The following is a 23356-nucleotide window of genomic DNA, read 5'->3' as shown; positions in this document are numbered from 1 at the left end:
TCACTTAATCTGCAGAGACTCTGAGTTGAGGGAAGGGGATTGGGACAGGATGGAATGCCATCTCCAACTGAATGAGTTCCAGGTAGTGGAGGCCCTCACCTCATCCCCACACCCTGGCCTCCATATGGCAGCTGAGCTTCACAGAATGAGGTGTGTGCTCTGAATGTGTGTGTGTGTGTCTCCTCTCTGTTTGTTGGGTTAAACCAGAGAAGTTGTTCAGAAATGCTCCACACTCCCTAAGGCCTCTTCAGTTGTGGTCGTTTGGTGAATGCCTTAGGGGAGAAAGATATACTTTCAGAGATGTACTTCAAATTTATAGGTCTTTATTTTTTCATGAGTAAGATAAGCTTAGTCAGCACTTACAATTTGCTAACGTCTTTGGTTTTAGAAATATCTCAGTAACCATAAAGCAGTAGCTTTGAGGATATTAGGGTAATAAGGAAAGTAATTTAAAGTTGGACTATTATCATGGCCTGCTTTGGTTTTAACTGATAAAAATGACATGCACATTTGATCATCCCGATTAGATTTTAAGCTCTTTGGGGCAGGGGTCACTTCTCATGTTTCTTGGTATTCTCTTCCACACTTTCAGTAAGCATAGTTCCTGCTGTAATATATGTACTTAGTGAGTGAGGCCAAGACCTGCTGTGGTCTCTCCTGCTGTTCTAGCCAAATAACCAATGAGTCATGAAAGACCCAATTAAGGAGACAGGACTGTAAGGCAATGTAGCTGCTCTCCTGGATTTGATCTTAAACAGCTGCCACAGCTAATGAAACACATAGATAAACTCTCATGGAGAGCTGCACTGGCGGTATTACACTGCTGAATTATGACTATTCAGAAAATTCCAGGTGTAAGTCACCTTGAGAGAAAATTGGTACATCGGGTGGATCCTGCTGAGGTCATTCATGATGAAGTAGAGGAGAGAGGCCCGGGCAGCTGCCGGCCGATAGCGTTCCCGGGCCTCGTTGATGTTCACCTCCGTCACCTTGGCCTCCTGCACCTGTTAGAAAAATCAATAGTGGTCCATTGTTCAAACCAACCAGGGCTACCTGAGAATCAGCGTGGCCTCTCTGTGTAAGCACATTGTGTCTGTGTGTGCGGTGGGTGGACCGGGATGGGGGGAGCAGCTAGAGGGTAGAAAGCTGCCATGGTTTTCCTTAACTGAGCTTGAGTGAGGAAGAGATGACACACTCCTAGTCCTTCACAAGGTGAAAGTGTCAGCCCCTCCAGTGGGGACATGTGGGAGATACACACAAACACACACACACACACACAACTTGAAAAATAAGCCAGAATTCTAGGCAATGGAATCCAGTAAAAGCAGCATACTCTAATTTTCTGTTTTCTTAATTTTTATGAGTTAATATGTAAATTCACAAAGAAGATCTCTTTCAATGGAGGTCTATTTTCAGAAAATTTATCGGAGGTAAAAATGAGAAAAGAGACCTAAGCATCAGACAGGGATTCTGTAAGAACATGCTATTAAATACAACCTCAGTATGACCTGTCATGCTCCAGCATAGAGTGAAACTACTGATAATTCATGAGAGTCCTGCAGGAAAAAACAATGATCACTACTGAAGATGAGCTCTCAATAAACAATTACAAACTTCAGGAGGAAGTGTTACCAAAGGGGACAATTAGAAGACCCCCTACCTCCCCCGCCAAAAAAAAATCCCAGAAAGATTAGCATCCCAAGAGCAGAAGATGACTGAACTACCTACCATTAGCTAATTGTGTTTAAAAGCAGTACAGATAAAAGAAAGCATAAAATCAGGACATTATAAAAAAAAACAGACATTATCTGAAAAAGAACTAAATAGAACTTTTAAAAACAAGAATACAGTTATTAAAATGGAAAACTCAGTGACTGGTTAAATAATGGACTTGAGTTGAAAGAGAATAAGCAAACTAAAAGATAAATTCTGAGGAAATTGTTACACAAGCAGCTCAGAGAGAAATAAAGATGGAAAATGTGTAAAAGAGGTTGAGACTTGGCAGATAAAATGAAAAGATTTAAAATACATCTAAAAAAAAAAGAAAAAAAATACGTCTAACAGAAATGAGTACAGAATAGAGAAAGAGAGGCAATATTTGAGCTATAATAGTTAAGAATTTTCCAAAATTGATTAAAGACCAGAGGTTTTACTTTGAAGAAGCAGTCAATATCAAAGACAGCTTACTATCCACAGGCTGCTGAAGAAGCAATTATTTGTTTCAATCAGAAGAAAACTGAATCCAAAAGGAATAAATGAGATGCAAGAATTTCTTAAATATACGGTCAATCTAAATAACAAAGCCTGCTGGGGACTTCCCCCGTGGTCCAGGGTTAAGACTCCATGCTTCCACTACAGGGGGCACAGGTTGGATCCCTGGTCAGGGAACTAAGATCCCACATGCCGTGTGGTGCGGCCCAAAAAAATATATTATAAAAAAATAACAAAGACTATAAAAAACATGATCAGTTTGGAAGTAGTAGATAAAAGCAAGGTGGAACTAAAGTGTTATAAAACAGTAGCAGAAGATGGACAAAATGACCAAGTATTCTAACGTCCTAATATTGTTTTGGAAGAGGCTAGATATAGTGCTTAATTTTAGACTTTGTTAAGTCAATACATATATTGTTAAGTCACCTATAAAATGAAATATATTTCTCATATATAAATGAAACAAGGTTAATTAATAAAATAGAGTAAATAACTTTAAAATCAGCAAAGGATTAAAGAGGACGATAAAGAAAAATCAAGAAAGGAGAAAAAATAAACAAAAAGCATGGTTAAAAGGAAGTACAAATTGAGATAGTAGAAAGAAATCCAACTATATCAGTAATGTTAGTAAATGTAAATTGGTCAAATTCAGTAGTTAAAAGACAAAGATTCTCAGGATGGAGTGGAATGGAATAAAAATCACATAATTGCTCAGATTGTGTTACCACAGATTCACACTGTCCGTGCTCACCTGGGTCCTTAATGCTGTGCATTAATCTATGTCCTTAGTCAACTTTCATTCTCGTCTCCCACAACAACTATTGTAAACCTTCACTCCTTTCCCCAAGCACCCTACGTCACCACCATCCCCTCATTCTAAGCAGATGACCATGACTATGACTCATGCTTTCACAGATGTATTGTATAGGGACCATTAGGAAGGAGTTTCCTTAATTCTGCCTTCCCTCCCACTCCCTTAATTTTCTGACCCCCCTGACCCCATTGCTCACATTGACTTATGGACCATTTGTAGATTCATGTTTGCCCCCTCTCCCCCATTATATTGGAATTAACTCTCCATATTTCTAAAGATAAGCTCTTCATCAGTGACCTGAATTACATTTCCCCTGATTTCTTATGTACCCCATTGTACTGATCACTACTTCTCATTTCTGTACATTCAACTCTTCTTCTCAATGGCTCCTTTTCCTTTACAATCCATGCATCCTCCAATGTCCAGCTAGGATCTTAGTAAGCTCAGTCTCTGCCATCTTGGAGAAAAATCCTCCAAGGATGCTATGCCCTCCTTAAGTTACAATCCTTTCTCTTTCTACCATTTTATAGTCTGGCTTCTTTAAAGAGTTGTCTATACTCACTTCCCCTTTCTCAACTCCCATTTACTCTCATTCTAAGGCAGTCTGGCTTCTGCTTCTGCTACTTCATGGAAACCATTCTCCTCAAGATTATTGATAACTCCTTTTTGCAAAATTCAGTGGATACATCTCAGCTGTATCTTATTTGCATTCTCAGCGTCATTTGACACCACTGACATCCCTTCCTGAAATGCTTTCTTTCATAATGCCTTATTTACCTGCTTTTCCTCCCACCTCCACTCTATTCCATGCTTTCCATCTTCTGTACTTGTCCTGAAATGTATTAATATACTTCAGTGCTCTATTCCCAGTCTTATCACTGCACACACACCTCCCAGGAGACTTCATCCACTCCTAAAGTTTCAACAATCAACTACTCACTAAAAAGTCTCAGCACTCTATCACCAGCCAAGATCATATATCCCAAAACCCACAGGATGTTCTCATGTGCATGGCCCAGAGGCATTTCAAACTCAACATGACATAAACTAAAATCATCATTTCTTCTCACCCCCAAATCCACTTATGCTCTCTTCTCTCAGGTGTTGGCACCAATACCTATCTAGATGTTTATTCCTGGAACTGAGACATTTCCTCGACAATACTTTTATCCATATATAATCATATCCAATCAGTTAACAAGTTTTCCAATTCTATCTCCTTGAAGTTGCCCATAGCTCTTGAATTTGCCCACTTCTTTGTACCATCACTGCCAGCCCTACTTCAGAATGCCATCACTTCTAATCTGAATTACTGTACCTCCTCCTGCTTTCTCTGCCTCCTGCTTCCCCAAGCTCTCCTCTGGATTGGAGCTGGAGTGATCTTCCTAAAGCACAGATCTGATCATGTTACTCTCTTGTCTAAAGAGGGAAAAAAACCCACCTCTTTTAGGAACCCTAACTCCCATCTACAGCCCACACTTCTTAGCATGGTCTACAAAATCCTTTGTGATGGAGCCAGCCTCCCTTTCATGCCTCATCTCCAGTGACTACTTCCATCCCCTCTACAATCTCTCAATGTTCCACTCATACTAAAGGGAAACATCCTTCTACCGCTAACCCAACATGGGTTGAGTGCTCTTCCTCTGTGTGTTCATGACTCTCCATGCTTCCTCTCCCACAGCCCTCATCACAGTTTTGTAATTGCCTGTCCTTCTCCCTTAGAGGACCAGGTTCTGGAAGCCTGGGATTCTTGGCCTCCTTGTGGTACCCCCACCTTCTGCCATGGAATTTGGAATATAACAGCTTCCAACCAAGTATTCATTGGATGAATGAATGAGAAAAAGAAGACAAAAAGAAAAGAAACAACAAAAGAATAAAAGGCTGCATACAAAAAGCCTGGCACACAGCAGGTGCTCAATAATTGTTCATTGACTTTAAAGAAAAGGATAAAGAAAGAGAGGAGGTCCATTCCGTCTCTGACCTTCTCCCTCTCTGTGAGTTGGGCTCTGTTCCCCCATCTCTCCTGCCCAGGGCAGTGGAGCTTCTACCATAATTGTTTTACAAACTTTGCATGCCCCTCTCTAGAGACATGGAGGCCGTAGAGAACCAGCAGTAAAACCTGGTGGTCACACAGCGACTGAGGAGACAAGGCGAGGCTGGACCTTCCACCTTTCAGTCTCTCATTCCAGCCTTAGTTGTCTGTTATCTCAGAGTGAGTAGGACCTGGTTTGTCTGCCCTGCCCATCATTACTTTTCATTTTTCCTAACTTGTCCCTACCTCAAACAAAGTCTTATTTCTCATATTTGGAGAAATCCCAATAAACTGACAATAAAGGTATTCCTTCAAAGGTGCATCATTCCTGGACACTGTTACAGACATGCTTATCCTGCTCAGAACCAGTAACTTACTTCCTCTTCTGGTCCAAGAGCAGGACTGAGAATGTGAAAGGGCCCCTGTAGGGTCAGCAGTCTGCTGGGGAAGGGCAGACTTTTATTCCCGCAAGGGGGAATAAAAGTCTCCCGAACTGTGAAACAAAGGAAGGAAGCTATATGCTAAGTAGTTTCGCAGGATGATACCGGTTTTTTTTTTTTTTGAGAGCTGAGTTTCCCTGGACGTCGTTGAAGTTTTCCCATTAAAATCAGACTTGCGAGCTTTTGGCAGGCTGTGAGTTTTCTCGGGGTGCAATCATGCCTGAACCAGCCAACTTGTACAACAGTGTGATTCCTTAGCTTCAGGGCAATTCCATGGACTCACTGAGGTAGTCAGTGTGAGCGACTATTTCCTGCACAGAACACGAGGCCCTGCGCAGATGTAAGTACTCGTCAAACGTTTGTGGAGTAGAGCTGTCAAGAGCATTTCCCAGGAGATGGGGGCACTCCGCAATGCAGGATGTGAGGTAGTCATTTCAGGAATCCTGCCTAGCTTGACTTTCTAGGAGACACTCAGGAAGATGGAAGAGCCACCTGTTACTCTTTTGTTCCCCTAGAAGTCGGACTCAGGGAGCAGGAGGAGGGCCTCTGTCCGCCAGCCTAGGCTGCCAGGTCTTACCTTTTTCTCAACTTCCGCAGAGGTCTGCTTGGTGATCTCAAGGTTCTCCAACAAGGCCGTTTCTCCCAGGAAGTTCCCAGAGGCCGAGGAAAGGCGAGAAAGCAGGTTGTCTTCTAATGTTTTGAGGGTGATTTTGAAGCCATTCTGCTGCTTCGTGAGATCTGACTGCAAATATCACATAAGGGAGAGTCAGGTGTAGAAGCCCAGAGCATCCTGTTCTCGGGGTAGGTCTGAATAGATAAAGGGTTATGGGCCAGAATCCCTTCCCTTAGCAAACTGGAAGCAGGATAGCAGAGTGCTCGGGACCACAAGCAGACAAAATCAGCAGGTGACCTGAACCCCAACTGTACCAGTTACTAGTCATGTGACCTTGGGCTGAGTTACCTCTTAACACGTCATAACCTCAGCTGGGTTAACCCTGGCCCTACTCGTAGGAGTGCTGTACAAGGCTTAACACAATGCTGGGACACGGTCTAGTCACTAAATGGAAGTTATTTCTGGGAATAGTTAGAGGGTGGGGTCAAGTTTTACTTCTCTGGAAGGTCCTGTCTATCACCACTTTGCTGGCCCCCAAGGGAAGAGCTCTCCTATAGATGACCTTAAAAAAAACAACCAACTAGAAATGGTTTTATACAGTTTCAACAAGATGATCGCAGGAGCCCTCCTTAAGGCTGGAGCGGGGCCTTGGTATCCAGGCAGATCTTACCTCCTCTCCCTTTCTGATTGTTCGGTTCTACGTCCTAAAGCACTGGGCACCCTCTTACTGTGGGTAGGTGCACATGTAACCTCAGGCAGCTGCGCCTTCTCTGCTCTTGTACCGCCTGGGATTATTGCCTTTGGATCCATGGAAAGAACACTTCTTGTTGGAGGCCCCAGCCACAGTCACCCCTGGCCTATCTTCTGTTTCTTAAAAACACATGCCTCCATCTTGCTTTATAACCAGAATTCACTCTTCTCTCTGCTGCGGGTGCTCTGAACCAAAGGCTCATGCCACCCCCTCATAGAATCTTTTTCTGACCTTTCCAATTTAAATTAGCCCCCTGGCACTCTAATATCCCCCTGCTTTTATAATCTAATCGTGTCTAAGGAGAGGGGAAAAGGATACTATTTGCTATGGACAAAAGTGTGCCCGCCCCCAAGTTCATATGTTGAAGCCCTAACTCCCCTCCCCCATGTGACTGTATTGGAGGTGGAGGTAATTAAGGTTAAATGAGGTCATGAGGATGGGGTCCTCATGGTGGGATTAGTGCCCTTATAAGCGGAGACATCAGAGAGCTTGCTCTCTCTGCACACACAAGGAAGAGGTCTATGAGTACATGGTGAGACAGTGGCCACCTACCAGCCAGGAAGAGAGGTCTCACCAGAAACTGAACCCCTAACTCAGACTTCCAGCTTCCAGACTGTGAGAAAATAAATGTCTGCTGCTCAAGCCACACAGTCTACGGTACTTTGTGATGGCAGCCCAAGCTGATTAAGACGCTACCCTAAAGTGGCTGAATCCGTTTCTACTGCCCTTGCAGGACTGAACCCCACTTAGTTCTGGACACAGATGCGGAGCACATGTGGTGAGAGGCCCAAACATGTTCCTGTACAGCCTGTGCCAGTCCTGCTCTTGGACAGGAGTGTGGGTTCTCCCAGCTGCCTCCTGCCTCCTGTTCTTCAGCCTGCTCTATCCTGTTTCCCAGTAGGGTGTTCCAGGTGGCTGGATGGTGCTGGCACTCCTCCGAGCTCTAGTGAAACCATGCTGCTCAGCTTCTGGAGGAACAGTCCCACCTATCCCAGAGTGGGGCACAAGGCAAGGTCTGGTGGCAGGGCATCTCCTTCCTCCCTTCCTTGCTGGGTACCTGACGCACCTTCAGCTTCTCCAGGTCTGGCCTCTCCATGCTGACCACAGCGGCCAGCAGCTGGTCCTCCAGGCCGTCCCTGGTCACAGTGAAGTTGATCAGGGTGGCCTGAGCCTGCAGCTCGGGTTGGTAGTGAGGATTGGCCAGCTTGGTGTGAAGGATGAGCCGGAACTTGGGATTGTACTCACACTCTTTGTCTCCGATTTTAATGAACCTGGAACACAAGGGCTCATGTGAAGGTGGAGTGCCTTCCTGTGAGCTTTGGTCAGGGACAGAATCCTAGACGGGTTTTTTTTGCAAAATCACAGCAAACAATATTGCCATACTCAGATGACTCCTCCCGAGCATGTCTAGGTTGAGCCCTCAGGCAGGGAACAGGGGTGGAGGGTGACAGACCTTCTCCCACAGCCACATCTGATTTTGCTGGCACAGCTGGAGGAAGAGCCACTCACTTTGTGGTCCGTGTACGTGAGTGCATTATGGAACGTTTCCAGCAGATGGCAGTAAAGCATTTGCAGGAAGGGGAACCTTCTTAGAGTTTGCACGAAGGTGATTTATAGGCTAGCAATAGGGCTTACTTTGTCTCATGGCTGATGGAGCATTACTTCTACGGGTGAAAATCGTTAATTAAGTAAATAAGCACGTCCTAAGGACTTGAAAAGGCGGCTTATGGCCTGGGCAGTGGGTGAGGCTCCCTTCTGATAATTCTCACCCCCCTCCTATGTGCCTGTGGCCCTTGTCCTGCCCCTCTTCTCCTCCTCCTCCTCCTCCCAGACTCTTGCTGAGCCCTGATCAGCCACCAGCACCCAGAGCAACAGGGGTTCATCAAGCTGACAAAGCACTGAGCTCTCAGAACTCAGACGACTGCCTTAGATGAACTGCTCACGGTTCAAAGTCAGACTGCTTTTTCACCACCTTCCCTCTAACGCTGCTCTAGACTAGTGCACTGGGGTCGTTGAGCAGCAAGCCAGTGAGCTGGCTGATGGAAGTTCCTCTGGAACTGCCTCTAGGGCATGAGGGCAGCTAAATGTTCCTCTTCTGGCAGAATGAAAGGTGTGCTTCAGGGGGCCTACTTGATGTGAGCTGAGGAGAGGAAGTTCTAGGAGGAGCGGGTCTGTGCACAGCTCTACCAGGGGTCGTGAACCAGCCCCTCAGAAGGGCCAGCAGTATAGCTGGGTCTCACCGTCCTTTCTTAACGCCTTCTCTCCCAAGCAGGGGTCCCAGCACAGGATCGATGGACTCCTCTAGGTTTTCAATCAGCACCACCTCCCCAGCTTCCAGGGCACGCTCGACAGTTTGAAGGTAGCTGAGGAGACAGGTGGGCGGAGTAAGCCTGCATCAAGGGGTGGACTGGAGACAGTCAACAGGCAGCCGTGGCCCTGAAGCACAGCAGTAAACTTGGAGGCACTGCTATCTGGGATGACGTCAGACAGCTGGCATATTTTTCTCTATCTAAAATGATATTTATGTGATCTGAACTATTTCTTATAAAAAGGGAAAAGTGACAAAATGCAAAAAAGAATAGGAAAATTAACTGTCATCCTTGTGTCATTTACATTTTGGTATTGCCTGTAGATGTTTGGATATATTTTCAAGTTTATTATTACTATTTCTATTTATTTTATATTATTTATATTTTTATTTATGTCTGTATTTATATTTATGTTTATTTTTATTTGATCCATGTAGCTCATTTCTTTTATAACCTGGTTTTTGTGCATGAAATGTAAACATTTTCCCATGTCATTAAATATTCTTCTATAACAATATTTATGTGCCTGGGTATTAGACTGTATTGATACACCTTAATTTATTTAACAATCAATTACCAAAAGCTAGGCTATTTTTAATTTTTCAATATTATGTAGAGTTTAACAAGCACATAAAAAATTGATTTCCCCTAAATAGATTTATAAGTTCAATGTGATTCCAATTCACACAATAAATAACAATATAACTTTATAAACCTTGACCAAAAATCTTTAAGTTAATCTAAAAGAAAACAATGAGAATGTTTTTTTTAAAAAAATAAAAGCTCATGAAGAACAAGAAGAGGGACTCACATTAGCTGATAATAAAATATTTCTTATAATTTCAACAATACAGATATGTAGAAAGAAGTCTTAAAGAATATCATACACCAGAAGTTGGGAGTGTTGGGAAAAAATGATGAATTATAGGGCCTATTTATTTCTTTGGGTAACTCCCCTCACCTTCTTTTTTTACTGATGATATATAACTTTTGTAATGAGAAATGCCACAATAAATGTTACTAAATATAAAACGAAATAATTAAAGGCTGGTATAGTATTGTATAAATAGAAAAGAATAAAAGCTAATAAAATATTTTAATATAGAGTAAAATGTCATCTCTAATTAACTGGAGAAAGGATGGAGAATTTAATAAATGGTATTGGAACCATGGCTAACCACTTGAAAAGTGAAAATTAGGTCTGTAACTTATATAGTACCTGAAAATATATTTCAGGTGATTGGATTTTAGTGTAAAAAGAAAACCATAAAAAACCATAAAAACTCTTCTATATGAATATTTATATAATTTCTGGACAGAAAAAAGAATTTTCTAAATATGATTTATAGAAGAAATGTGACATATCTGACCAAAAAAAAAAGTTGTATGTTAGACCTCACAAAATTAAAAGGCAAATGACACCCTTGAACACTTTTCCATTCACTGATGAAGGGAGACTACACTTAACAGTCTTAACCCATACTATCTATAATGTAATATTTGTATTCAAATAATACACAACAAATCTAGAAAATCACCCAATAGAACAGTAATCAAGGGACATGAACAGAGAATTAATTACTATATGTCAGGCACTATTTTCAGTACTATGGATATAAGAATGAGTAAAAAGAACAAATACTTGTGTCTAAAATGCAGTTATTGGTCAATTAGAGAGGAATATTTTAATCAAAGTTTGAAGGGAAGGCCAGGATTAGATTACCATGACTGATGACACAGATAAAACTATGTTGTGTCCTACCACGGCATTCATTTCCCACCTGCCCTCTCTATAAGAAAGGATCCATCCGGGTATTCAACATGTGATTTAACTATTTTCTGAACATTGCATGCTTGATTTAAACAACCGTGGGTGGTCTGGACCCCTGGACAAGCATGTTTGGGACATGTGGCCAGGGCAGCAAGCCTCACGCTGGTGGTTGTATGTTAAGAGTGGATAAACGTGGGCTTTGAAGTGAAGACCACCTCGGTTCCAATACTGCCTCCATTAATTTTTAAAAATTTTAACTAATTATTTTTAAATTGTGGTAGACTATTGTCTACTACAGCCCCTGGGACCACCATTCTACTTTCTGTCTCTATGAATTTGACTACTCTAGGGACCTTATGTAAGTGGAACTGTACAGTAGTTGTCCTTTTATGACTGGCTTATTTACTTGGCACATTCATCTCAAGGTTCGCCCATGCTGTAGCATAGGACAGAATTTCCTTCCTTTTCAAGGCTGAATAATATTTCATTGTATTGATACACCACATTCTGTTTATCCATTCATCTGTTGATGGTCACTTGGATTACCTTCTACCATTTGGCTATTGTGAATAACGCTGCTTTGAACATGGGTGTGCAAATATCCATTGCCTTTAAAACTGTGTACTCTTGGGGAAATTCCTTAACTTGTGTGAAACTCTATTTCCTCAAATGAGAAAATGGTACCAATAACACTAACCTCATTGGTCGTGTGGATTAAAAAGCATTTGAGGTAAAGCTCCTAACACCAAGACCAACACATATCGACCACCTAATAAGTGATCTCTGGCCCTCTCCCTCCTGTTCATTGCCCCATCCTATTTTTCTCATGTCTCCTAGAGACACAGAACAAGAATTGAGAACTGAAACTACAAAGCTAAGTTACAACGGAGTGAATGAAGCAGTGGGGGGAGAGGAGCTGAGGCCCATGAAGTGCGGTGGGTGCTGGTCAGACATTCTCCCTGTTGTTCATGTCCCTTGACGTGTGCAGTAACTCCCCCACCATGTACGGATAAAGCCACATGGCAGGTGCAAACGGTTCCGAAGGTTCCATAACTATCTCAGCTGCTAAGCACCCCACTGCAAATGTCCCATCGTTCCTCAGGAGAGAGACGCTTTACGTTCTCTGTGGTTCTGGGGCAGAGGTAGGAACAAAGGGTAGAAGAGAGCTACGAGAGGCAGTTTTTGACTAAATGTGAGAAAGACTGTAAAACACAGAGCTGTCTGACAATGGAATAGGGTGCTTGGGAAGCAGGAAGTATTCCAGGAGAGATGGGAGGGTGAACCCCTGGGCTGGTGGAAGAAGGACTCAGGAATGGGTCGGGAGGCTGACGCTTATGATTTCTAATGAGAAAGAAAAGCACATGTTATACTGAGTGAAGCAAGTCGGACAGAGAAAGACAAATATATGATATCGCTTATATGTGGGATCTAAAACAATGGTACAAATGAACTTATTTACCAAACAGAAATAGAGTCACAAATGTAGAAAATAAACTTATAGTTACCGGGGGGAAAGGGGGGAGGGACAAATTGGGAGATTGGGATTGACATATACACACTACTGTATATAAAATAGATAGCAATAAGGACCTACTGTGTAGCACAGGGAACTCTACTCAATACTCTGTAATGACCTATATGGGAAAAGAATCTAAAAAAAAGTGGAGATATGTATCCACTTTGCTGATCCACTTTGCTGTACAGCAGAAACTAACACAACATTGTAAACCAACTGTACTCCAATAAAAATAAAGATAAAAATATGAAAAAGAAAGAAAAGCAGAGACTCAGTACCCAAGCATCTCTCACTGAGACATTTCCTAAAGTGAGAGGAAAAACAGGAGAAAACTCCTGGAGGAACCAGGAGGATAGAAACAATCCACAGCCGCTTAAAACCTGCTCATCACATTATTTCCCTCTGCATAAACGGCAAGGTGGGAACTTCTGTGCACAGCCACCTACCCCTTCTGGCCAATCTGGGTGACCTGGAGGTCCTTGCCATACTTGTTCTTGATCCATTTAACGCCTTGTAGCTGAGGGTCCACCATGAGTGGCCAGCGCTCGCAGCTGAGGAGGATGGTGGCATTCTCCGTGGACATGCGGTCTGCAGGGAGGCCCTCGTTCTGCCAGGCAGCCACGTCGGCATCATCCGTCAGCATCCTCAGGGGATCTAGGTTGGGGGTCACTGGGATGGGAACCTGGTGGCGAAGAAAGGCCGCACACACGCTCAGAACAGAAGCATGCGCTCTCAGCTGGGGGTGGGGTCTGCAGCTCACTCAAAGGACAGAACTCCTCTAAAAGAAAGACCAAAGTCCCCCTGAGGAGCACTTTCCTGGCTGTGTCATCATTCCTGGAAGCAGGTTTTCTTAACGTCCTGATAGTTTTTTTTCTCTTGATGGGTGAACAGCAGCAGGAATTCTGCCCGTGTCATCCTCTGTTCTTCAGTACATTCACCCAAGTCAAATGTCTATCATAGGTCATTTGTATCTTAATCAACAGCCTCCATCGCCCTCACCCATGTTAGCAGGGTCACTTCCTGCTACATTTCTATGCTTCACAGACCAGGCCCACACCAGCCCGTACTGACCACCCTCTCCTCTCAGCATCACCGCTTGCTGCTGATGCCCAGCTTGCAAAGGACTGCAGACGCTCCCCTTCCCCCTGCCATGGACAACCCCACCCGCTGGAAGGGCTGCTTGAGGACTTCTCCCCACACTGGGAGGCCCAGGAACAAACCACCAGGCCAGGGAATGTCTCCCCTTGGTTTCTGTCCCCCCTGGGAACCCTTCCTTTTCTTCTCGTTGACCTCTCTCAGATCATTTAATTCTACTACAAGTAATTGTTTTCATTGGAAACACATATACTTTTTAAAACACTGGGGTGAAATTCACATTCCCTAACCATTTTAGAGTGCACAAGTCAATGGTGTTTAGTACGCTCACGATGTGCAACCATCAGCTCTATCTCGTTCCAAAACATTTTCTTCCCCCCAAAAGGAAGCCCCAAGTCTATCAGCAGTCACTCCCTATTCCCTGCTACCCCCAGTTCTCAGGAGCCTCTAATCTGCTTTCTGCCTATATGGATTTACCTATTCTGGAGGTTTCACATAAATGGAATCATACAATACGTGACCTGTTGTGTCTGGCTGCTTTCACTTAGAATGCTTTTGAGGTTCACACATATGCCCTTTAACCTCTCCAACTTTCTCTTCTCTGCAGTTCGTCTTCCCAGTTATCTCAGTAAAACCTCTCCAGACCATCTCCTTTCCCTTTAATTACACCTGCTAAGGGTACGAATGGCCAGTGCTATACCTTCGAGCAAACCTCAAAAGGGAAACCAGCCACTGGAGGTTCTTATCCTGGGATCAGAAGTGTACTTCAATAGAATTGTTTTCCTTTGTAATCATATGCATTCTACTTTATACACTAAAAAACATTACTGTGAGAAGGATTCCATAGGTGTTACCAGACTGCCAAAGGGGTTTGTGGCATAAAAATACTTAAGTATCTTAAGATGGGTCACAAATCAAGCCTTGGTATATTTAAGAAAATTAAAATCGTATCAAGTATCTTTTCTGACCACAATGCTATGAGACTAGATTAAATTACAGGAAAAATACTGTAAAAAATACAAACACATGGAGGCTAAACAATATGCTACTAAATAACCAAGAGATCATTGAAGAAATCAAAGAGGAAATCAAAAACTACCTGGAAACAAATGACAATGAAAACACGATGACCCAAAACCTATGGGATGCAGCAAAAGCAGTCCTAAGAGGGAAGTTTATAGCAATACAATCCTACCTCAAGAAACAAGAAACATCTCAAATAAACAACCTGACTTTACACCTAAAGCAATTAGAGAAGGAAGAACCAAAAAACCCCAAAGTTAGCAGAAGGAAAGAAATCATAAAGATCAGATCAAAAATAAATGAAAAAGAAATGAAGGAAACAATAGCTAAGATCAATAAAACTAAAAGCTGGCTCTTTGAGAAGATAAACAAAATTGATAAACCACTAGCCAGACTCATCAAGAAAGAAAGAGAGAAGACTCAAATCAATAGAATTAGAAATGAAAAAGGAGAAGTAACAACTGACACTGCAGAATACAAAGGATCATGAGAGATTACTACAAGTAAGTATATGCCAATAAAATGGACAACCTGGAAGAAACGGACAAATTCTTAGAAATGCACAACCTCCTAAGACTGAACCAGGAAGAAATAGAAAATATAAACAGACCAATCACAAGCACTAAAATTGAAACTGTGATTAAAAATCTTCCAACAAAAGCCCAGGACCAGATGGATTCATAGGTGAATTCTATCAAACATTTAGAGAAAAGCTAACATCTATCCTTCTCAAACTCTTCCAAAATATAGCAGAGGGAGGAACACTCCCAAACTCATTCTACAAGGCCACCATCACCCTGATACCAAAACCAGACAAGGATGTCACAAAGAAAGAAAACTACAGGTCAATATCACTGATGAACATAGATGCAAAAATCCTCAACAAAATACTAGCAAACAGAATCCAACAGCACATTAAAAGGAGCATACAACATGATAAAGTGGGGTTTATCCCAGGAATGCAAGGATTCTTCAATATATGCAAATCAATCAATGTGATAAACCATATTAACAAACTGAAGGAGAAAAACCATATGATCATCTCAATAGATGCAGAAAAAGCTTTCAACAAAATTCAACACCGATTTATGATAAAAACTCTCCAGAAAGTAGGCATAGAAGGAATTTACCTCAACATAATAAAGGCCATATATGACAAACCCACAGCCAACATTGTTCTCAATGGTGAAAAACTGAAACCATTTCCACTAAGATCAGGAACAAGACAAGGTTGCCCACTCTTACCACTATTATTTAACATAGTTTTGGAAGTTTTAGCCACAGCAGTCAGAGAAGAAAAAGAAATAAAAGGAATCTAAATTGGAAAAGAAGAAGTAAAACTGTCACTGTTTGTAGATGACATGATACTATACATAGAGAATCCTAAAGATGCTACCAGAAAACTACTAGAGCTAATCAATGGATTTGGTAAAGTAGCAGGATACAAGATTAATGCACAGAACTCTCTTGCATTTCTATACACTAATGACGAAAAATCTGAAAGAGAAATTAAGGAAACACTCCCATTTACCATTGCAACAAAAAGAATAAAATACCTAGGAATAAACCTACCTAAGGAGACAAAAAACCTGTATGCAGTAAACTATAAGGCACTAATGAAAGAAATTAAAGATGATACAAACAGATGGAGAGATATACCATGTTCATGGATTGGAAGAATCAGCATTGTGAAAATGACTATACTATCCAAAGCAATCTACAGATTCAATGCAATCCCTATCAAACTACCAATGGCATTTTTTACAGAAATAGAACAAAAAATTTCACAGTTTGTATGGAAACACAAAAGAAACTGAATAGCCAAAGCAATCTCGAGAAAGAAAAACGGAGCTGGAGGAATCAGGTTCCCTGACTTCAGACTATACTGCAAAGCTACAGTAATCAAGACAGTATGGTAGTGGCACAAAAACAGAAATATAGATCAATGGAACAGGATAGAAAGCCCAGAGATAAACCCATGCACCTATGGTCACCTTATCTTTGACAAAGGAGGCAAGAATATACAATGGAGAAAAGAGAGCATCTTCAATAAGTGGTGCTGGGAACACTGGACAGCTACATGTAAAAGAATGAAATTAGAACACTCCCTAACAGCATACACAAAAATAAACTCAAAATGGATTAAAGACCTAAATGTAAGGCCAGACACTATAAAACTCTTAGAGGAAAACATAGGCAGAACACTCTATGACATACATCACAGCAAGATCTTTTTTGACCCACCTCCTAGAGAAATGGAAATAAAAACAAAAACAAACAAATGGGACCTAATGAAGCTTAAAAACTTTTGGACAGCAAAGGAAACCATAAATAAGACGAAAAGACAACCCTCAGAATGGGAGAAAATATTTGCAGATGAAACAACTGACAAAGGATTAATCTCCAAAATTTACAAGCAGCTCATGCAGCTCAATAACAAAAAAAACAAACAACCCAATCCAAAAATGGGTAGAAGATCTAAATAGACATTTCTCCAAAGAAGATATACAGATTGCCAGCAAACACATGAAAGAATGCTCAACATTACTAATATTTAGAGAAATGCAAATCAAAACTACAATGAGGTATCACCTCACACCAGTCAAAATGGCCATCATCAAAAAATCTACAAACAGTAAATGCTGGAGAGGGTGTGGAGAAAAGGGGACCCTCTTGCACTGTTGGTGGAAATGTAAATTGATACAGCCACTATGGAAAACAGTATGGAGGTTCCTTAAAAAACTAAAATAGAGCTCCCATATGACCCAGAAATCCCACTACTGGGCGTATACGCTGAGAAAACCATAATTCAAAAAGAGTCATGTACCACAATGTTCATTGTAGCTCTTATTTACGATAGCCAGGACATGGAAGCAACCTAAGTGTCCATCGACAGATGAATGGATAAAGAAGATGTGGCACATATATACAATGGAATATTACTCAGCCATAAAAAGAAACGAAATTGAGTTATTTGTAGTGAGGTGGATGGACCTAGAGTCTGTCATACAGAGTGAAGTAAGTCAGAAAGAGAAAAACAAATACCATATGCTAACACATATATATGGAATCTAAAGGAAAAAAAATGGTATGAAGAATCTAGGGGCAGGACAGGAATAAAGATGCAAATGTAGAGATTGGACTTGAGGACACAGGGAGGGTGGAGGGTAAGCTGGGATGAAGTGAGAGAGTGGCATGGACTTATATATACTACGAAAATCGATAGCTAGTGGGAAGCAGCTGCACAGCATAGGGAGATCAGCTCGGTGCTTTGCGACCACCTAGAGGGGTGGGATAGGGAGAGCGGGAGGGAGACACAAGAGGGAGGAGATATGGGGATATATGTATAGCTGATTCACTTTGTTATAAAGCAGAAACTAACACACCATTGTAAAGCAATTATACTCCTATAAAGATGTTAAAAAAAATGAGTCATGTACCACAATGTTCATTGTAACTCTTATTTACAATAGCCAGGACATGGAAGCAACCTAAGTGTCCATCGACAGATGAATGGATAAAGAAGATGTGGCACATATATACAATGGAACATTACTCAGCCATGAAAAGAAACGAAATTGAGTTATTTGTAGTGAGGTGAATGGACCTAGAGTCTGTCATAAAGAGTGAAGTAAATCAGAAAGAGAAAAACAAATACCATATGCTAACAAATACATGGAATCTAAAAAAAAAAAAAGGTTCTGAAGAACCTAGGGGCAGGACAGGAATAAAGATGCAGACGTAGAGAATGGACTTGAGGACACGGGAAGGGGGAAGGGTAATCTGGGACGAAGTGAGAGAGTGGCATGGACATATATACACTACCAAATGTAAAATAGATAGCTAGTGGGAAGCAGCCGCACAGCACAGGGAGATCAGCTCGGAGCTTTGTGTCCACCTAGAGGGGTGGGATAGGGAGGGTCGGAGGGAGACGCAAGAGGGAGAAGATATGGGGATATATGTACATGTATAGCTGATTCACTTTGTTATACAGCAGAAACTAACATACCATTGTAAAGCAATTATACTCCAATAAAGATGTTAAAAAAATTAAAAATAGAACTACCAAATGATCCAGGAATTCTACTTCTGGTTATATATCTGAAGGAAATGAAATCACTGTCTCAAAGAGATATCTGCACCTCATGTTCATTGCAGAATTATCCACAATAGGCAAGCTATGGGAACAGCCTAAGTGTCTGTCAACGAATTAATGGATAAAGAATCATGGTGTGCATATATATATATATATATATATATATATGTATGTATATGACATATGAATCATATATATATGTATGCATATATATGAATGACACATATACCATGGAATCTTATTGAGCCATGAGAAAGAAGGAAATCCTGCCATTTGCAACAACATGGATGGACCTTGAGGGCATTATGCTAAGTGAAATAAGTCAGACAGAGAAAGACAAATACTGTATGATCTCACTTATATGTGGAATCTAAAAAAGCCAAACTCACAGAAACAGAGTGTAGAATGGTAGTTGCCAGGGGCTGGGGGTGGGGGAAATGGGGAGATGTTGGTCAAAGTGTACAAACTTTCATTACAAGAAAAGTTCTGGGATTCTAATGTACAGCATGGTGATTACAGTTAATACTGTATTGTACACTTGAAAGTTTCTAAGAGAGTAGATCTTAAATGTTCTCATCACAAAAAAGAAATGGTATTGTGTGAGGTGATGGAAGTATTAACTAAGCTACCGTGGTAATCATTTCACAATATATGTGCATCAAATCAACACATCATACATCTTAAAGTTACATAATGTTACCTGTCAATTATATCTCAATAAAGCAGAAAAAAATTATATAAAAAAAAACAGGAATAAAGGCACAGACCTACTAGAGAATGGACTTGAGGACACGGGGAGTGGGACGGGTAAGCTGGGACAAAGCGAGAGAGTGGCATGGACATATATACACTACCAAACGTAAAATAGATAGCTAGTGGGAAGCAGCTGCATAGCACAGGGAGATCAGCTTGGTGCTTTGTGACCACCTAGAGGGGTGGGATAGGGAGGGTGGGAGGGAGGGAGACGCAAGAGGGAGGAGATATGGGAACATATGTATAAGAATAACTGATTCACTTTGTTATAAAGCAGAAACTAACACACCATTGTAAAGCAATTATAGTCCAATAAAGATGTAAAAAAAAAAAATTGCTTAAGAGCCGCAAAGAAAGCCAGAAAAACCCTTGCTGGGCGGCCACTGGGCTCCTCGTCTTCATTCGCTCAGCTAATGATCGTCCTTTCAAAAATTTCCTTTTCCACAAGTGTCGAAGGAGAATAAATAACAGCTTTCTCTTTTGTTTATTTCCCAATGCTGTAAGTTCAGCAAATCATCAGGTGAATGAGATTTTATGAGCTGATCTGTTAAGCCAACCACCACTAGACGGTATGGGCTTTGTGTTCCAAGGAAACACCTACAGATGAATTCTAGAATATAACCCTTACTGTATGTGGTGAACTTTCTGTGCTGACTCTCACAGCAGCTGCTTTTCATGACTCATCTCATCCACTGGACTGTTCTGCCAACATCCTGGTCTTGAGCGTCTTCTGTACCTCCTGCCAGTGGCATGTAGGGCAGGCTGAAGACTCAGTGAATATTTGTTCATTGAGGACTGTGAGTGATGTGAAAGTGTCAAGATGTAACACATCCTGATCCCTCTTCAGCTGGGAACTAGCATTTCCCCATTTCATCATGTCAGCGTAGAGGGAGGAGTTGGGAGTAACGTCCTCCCACTCACACTGAGAACTGAATACACATGACCAAAGTAGATATGCTGCTTTCATAAAGGGTGTCTGTGGGTCACAGACACAGACGGGGGAGCTTTGGGGCCCGGTAACAAGGTGCGGTGCAGCATTTGGGGAATGCTCCTCCACTGCTGCTATGAAGTTTGGCACAAGAGCAAGAAGGCTGGAGGGAGATACAGGATGCGTTTGGGGCCTCTTGGGTTTTATAGTTTTGAGGAGTGTCAGGAGACAGCCTGGGGGCGGTGGACCGGCGTTCCCATGGAGACCCAGGAAGAGGAGAGGTGCCGTGCTCAGGTGGCCTGGACGGCAGTGGAGGACAGTGCAGGGCAGTGTGGGAGGACCTGGGCGCACAGGTCTCCTTCCTGGGTCTCAGCGGTCACTAGGGGATACTCAGGTGGTTGTGGGGGGAAGAACGCAAGTAGGGACTCAGAGGTTTGTGTTATTACTGTCACATGAGCTCCCTGGTCCCCACAGGCTGGTGGCGTCAGGACAGATGCGGGCTGGACTTACCTGCAGCTGGTTCAGGTAGGGTCTCCAGGTCCCATCCATGAGGCTCTGCCGATATTTCTTTGTAAAGAAGCCCAGGTACGAAATGAAAGCCGCAGTAAGTAAAACGTCTCCACATAATTTCCCTTCCTGTTGTTTGAAGTTCTGCACAGCTTCTGTCCACCTCACGTTTTCAGAGGCCAGTCCTCCCACCTATCATTTCAAAGAGCAGAGAGGGGAGAAGACACGTCATACCACAGGCTACAGAGCCACGATTCAGCCACGGAGAATGCATGGCACACGCTTCACAGCAGGAGACTCAGGACATCATTTATGTGGCCCTTCTGATCAATGGGGGGGGGGCGGTTTGTACCGGCTGCAGTGAACACTGCAGTCAATGAGCCCCTGTTCTCTGTTCTGTGTTACGTGGGCTGTGGAGAGACAGGTCCTGAATGCAGCCTTCCAGGCTCTGCCCTTGACAGGTGTGGAGATGAATATGCCCACTTCGAAGAGCCGTGAAGAGGATTTAGTGTGACCATGTGTGTTCATCACTTGGTACTGTGTCTGGTCCTCAAAACGTAACAGAAAATCATGTACCTCTCTCTTCTCCTCCAAATGCTGGAAATGTGAAAGTAAATAAAATCAATTGCACTATAAATAATTCACAGTGGGTGGGGAGATCGGCATGGTAATTAAGACACGGAGTCAGATGCACTGAAACACGGGTGTGTGCAAAGTACCAAGACTGCAGAGCAGGGCCCGACTCTGCGGGGCCCACGTTGGGGGGCGCCCTCTCCCAGAGGATAGACACTGTCTACAGAGGACTGTGAGGTGGGCTGTTCGGTGAAGCTCGGCTTCTGTGCTATGACTGATCCCTTTTTCTTCCTGGAAAGATGGCATCCTAGGATGTCAGAGCTGGGAGACCTGAGGGACTTGCCCACCGACCATTCCCACGCCATCTTAGATCACACAGATAAAGACCAGAAAGTCGAAGTGTCCTGTCTTCTGACACTTCAACCACCCCAGGTTGGTGGGGACAGGGATGGCTTCAGAGCTGCCCTGTCCTGAGTCCTAGAGCAGAGCTCCACCTGCCTCCTATGAGGACCAACGCAAAAAAGGCTCCAGCTGGGCAGAGAAAGGCTGCGCAGAATTCTGGAAACCAAACAGGGAACTGAACGGAAGACAGGCCAGCGGGGAGGTCCTGACTGCTTCCTGCACGTTAGTGGACGAGCTGTCGCTAGACCACACCATTCAGTGAAGACGATCATCCCAGAGCTCTGCAGCAGCAGGTTCAACAAACAAGGGCACAGACACACCTGAGGCTTCACCTCTTGTTACTGGAGCACGACCGATTCAGTGACTGTTATGACTAATTTCTCCCTGAACTAGGAAACATGCCTTTGTTATATACATAAATGGGGGCTGGAATAAATGGGAAAAGGGATCGATTCCACTTCCTTTCACTGGGGAGGAAGGTGCTGTAAAAGGCGCTCGATAAAGAGAAATCACATCCCGTGGACACTGCTTTGCAGGCTCTTAGTTGATTCATGATGAGAAATATAAACCATGGGGGATTAAAAAGGCTACACATCCCCTGACACTCGTCTCATCAGGAGCTGGTGTCTGTGCTCCCTCTCCCTGGATCTGTCACTGCTTTGACCAGTAGAACGCAGAGGAAGGATGTTGAGCTGGCTTTTGGTCCCAGGCCTTAAGAGAGTGGGACCTTCTACTTCCTGCCCTTGGAACACTTGCTCTTAGAGCCCTGAGTGGCCGTGTAAATGACCGTCCTGCTGGAGAGACCAAGGTTATAGTCAGCAATGTTCAGGGTCAACCACCTGTCTTGTTCTTTTCTGCTTCTATCTCAGTGCCTCATCCTGTCCACACCCTTATTATCAAATATCCCATAGGTAAGAGCTTCAGGGTTTGCCTGTCGAATGCTAGCTTTGTCCTTTAACGCTCCCTCTGGCTGACGCTCTTGTATGTAAGCACGTCACACCTCTCGTAAGCTTCCTGATCCATCCAGTGCCCCAGTCTCCCGACCATCCCTGTGGGAAATCTCCTTTGACCAGACCAGGGTGGGCATTCACGCTTTTCTCAGGAGTCAGTCCCTGCAGCCCAGAGCATTTTATTATTTGCCCCCTAGTCAAAGCGGCACTCAGCTGCTCATCTATTAATATTTTGCACCTCTGCGGCACCTGACAAGCTCAGCTCGTGTAATTAAAGCCCGCCGAAGAGGTTCACACTCACCAGGCGGTTTGCAAGGGAGATGGTGCCTGCAGTCGCTTCAGCTTCTTGCTGACATTTGAGTTTGTCAGCTGTTGCTTTCTCAAACTTGGCCGTGAGTTTGGCCAGGTTTTCATTAAGGTGCTGTTTAGGAAGGAACACAACGTCTGTCAGTAGTTCCAGTGCTTCAGAGATAGGGTTCACGGGTAGGGGATTTCTAAGGAAGGCCTCCTGGGGGGAGCTGTAAGGGACTGGGGAAGGCGGGCAGGGAGGGGAAGGAAGGCAAACTAGGGGG

General features: G+C 43.0%; 1 protein-coding gene across 1 annotated transcript in view; it reads right to left on the bottom strand.

The window, feature by feature from the left end:
* Positions 1-23356, bottom strand: part of DNAH9 (dynein axonemal heavy chain 9) — a 299063-nt gene that overhangs the window by 52018 nt on the left and 223689 nt on the right. Inside the window, exons 51-57 of the mRNA XM_030861390.2 lie at positions 23086-23205; positions 20863-21051; positions 12904-13139; positions 9102-9224; positions 7928-8132; positions 6075-6239; positions 864-1004 (exon numbers count right to left, since the gene is read on the bottom strand). Coding sequence (XP_030717250.2) covers positions 864-1004; positions 6075-6239; positions 7928-8132; positions 9102-9224; positions 12904-13139; positions 20863-21051; positions 23086-23205 — 1179 coding nt within the window. The remainder of the gene's footprint in view (positions 1-863; positions 1005-6074; positions 6240-7927; positions 8133-9101; positions 9225-12903; positions 13140-20862; positions 21052-23085; positions 23206-23356) is intronic.

This window comes from Globicephala melas, chromosome 20, assembly GCF_963455315.2.
Source record: "Globicephala melas chromosome 20, mGloMel1.2, whole genome shotgun sequence".
NCBI lineage: Eukaryota > Metazoa > Chordata > Mammalia > Artiodactyla > Delphinidae > Globicephala > Globicephala melas.
Note: the sequence above shows the minus strand (reverse complement) of the source record. Positions and strands in the feature narration are given on the sequence as shown.